Here is a 1889-nt window from a genome sequence, read left to right as displayed (position 1 = left end):
AAAAGTAGACATCTTTATATTGGAAGGGGCAATATTAAAAATGCAAATGAGAGGTGAGGTTCATTGCAAGTTCCTAGGAGATTAATGGAGGAAAATATTAAGGAGGAGCCTGAGGGATGCGGTGAAATTTGAAGTTGGACAGAAGAGGGCTAACAAGATGCTTAGGGGTCTACAGTAAAGGATCTACAAGAAGAGGTTGAGGGCGCGGGGCTTGTTTCGTGTGGTGAAGAGAAAGCAAAGGGGCACTCTAATAGTGGTCTACAGTTACTTGAAGAACAATCGCAAAAGTATCAGAACTTGGTTTTTTTTCTTGGTAGTAGCAGATACTTGGTGAGATATTGGGAAAAACATTTTAATTGGGAGGAGAGAGCAGCCATGCAACAGGTTGCCCAGAGAGGTCATGGACTGTTTGTTCATCTTAAAAGCCACAGGTGATGTGAACTAGTGTTGGTGATATCCCTGTGTTGAGCAGAAAGTTGGACTAGATGATCACCAGAGGTCCCTTGTGAGCAACATTTCTGTGAGTCTATGATATATGATGTAGAGGAGCCTATGGAATGGAGTGTATGATTGTGTATATTGTGTGAATGTTCTTGGAGAGGTGTGTGTCTACGAATGACCAGGAGGATGTGAAACTGAAGTGTGTGTGGAAGGGACTGACAAGCCAGGTAGGTATAAACATGGAGTATGGTGGTAAGGCAGGTGCAGTGTAGGGGACTGAAGTATTAAGAAGTGGTAACAGAAAGAGCAGGGTTTTTTTTGAGAAGATCAGTAAGGATGAGCGAGGGACTAGGATAATTTTGTATGAAGGACGAGAATGATGCTCCTGGCTGGGGACAGAGTTTGAAGCAACTGAGCAGGAGCAGGGATAATGGGAACACCGATCTAGGGAGTACTAGGAATTGTGGTGAGGCAGGGAGATGGGCACCAATTGTTGATTGCCTTTGAAGAAAAGTATTTGAGCGTGGGATGGTGGCGTAGGTGATGTACACAAGTCATGAGGTGCTTTGTAGGAATGAAATGTTTGGGCTTAGTGGAGCGAGGCAGGAGTGACAGGTGGACACAGTGAGGTTGTAGGGTTATATGGTTGTAAGAGGTGGTCTGGTGTGTGGTGATAGCAGGTGGAGGTGTGTTGGTGTGATGAGCGAGGAGAGCACCTGGAAGCGGCATGCAAAGCGTCCATGACTATGTTAGGGTGAGGAAGGTGTGTGAAAGTGCCTGGCAGGAGGTTGGTGTGCCAGCATTGGGAGGGTATGGAGTTGCACTGGGCAGAGATTGCGTGGAGCTGCCAGCTGAGGCACATAGGGGTGCAGCAGCATGAAGATGTACAGAGAAATGGCATACGTGCCATATGCTGATGGTGGGGAGGTGACAGGGGTCACCACATCTGGGAGATGAGTCGGTGAGGCCGGAGAAGGGCATAAAACATCGGGGGGGGGCAAAGGGGTGTAACGTTTGACGGGGTGAGTGCGGTGGAGGGACAGGGCGGTGAGTGGGGAGGCACGGTGGAGTGAAGTGGGTCTGTGGGGTGCCATGTATAGACTCCTATGGTGAAATGAAGGGAGTGCGGAGAGAGGAGGCACACGCTGCGTAGCTGTGGTAAGGGTCCACGCACATAATAGCGTGGCTGAGGATGTATTTCTAGATGTGAGTAATGCGTGAAGACGGTAAAGGTACAAGCGTAGGGCGTCCGAAGCAAGAGGAGCGCTGGGATCCGTGGCAGCGGGCTAATTAGCAGGGAGCTGCCCGGAGACCGCGAAGGTATCGGGGGAAGAAGGTGCCGGTACGGGGAGGGGGAAGCGGGCGGGATTTATGCCGCGCACGGAGCCGAGTCCCCGCTGTGGGACACGGGTACCGCCTGCCTGGGGCGGCGTGGCGACAGCCAGCCC

General features: G+C 51.0%; 1 protein-coding gene across 1 annotated transcript in view; it reads left to right on the top strand.

Moving 5' to 3' along the window:
* Positions 1-375: 375 nt before the first annotated feature.
* The window catches only part of DZIP1 (DAZ interacting zinc finger protein 1), a 43052-nt gene continuing 41538 nt past the window's right edge, over positions 376-1889 (top strand). The window contains exon 1 of the mRNA XM_009891648.1: positions 376-397. Coding sequence (XP_009889950.1) covers positions 376-397 — 22 coding nt within the window. The remainder of the gene's footprint in view (positions 398-1889) is intronic.

The sequence above is a fragment of the Charadrius vociferus genome, unplaced genomic scaffold, assembly GCF_000708025.1.
Source record: "Charadrius vociferus isolate BGI_N301 unplaced genomic scaffold, ASM70802v2 scaffold110, whole genome shotgun sequence".
NCBI classification, from domain to species: Eukaryota; Metazoa; Chordata; class Aves; order Charadriiformes; family Charadriidae; genus Charadrius; species Charadrius vociferus.
This window is presented reverse-complemented; position numbering and strand designations above follow the sequence as displayed.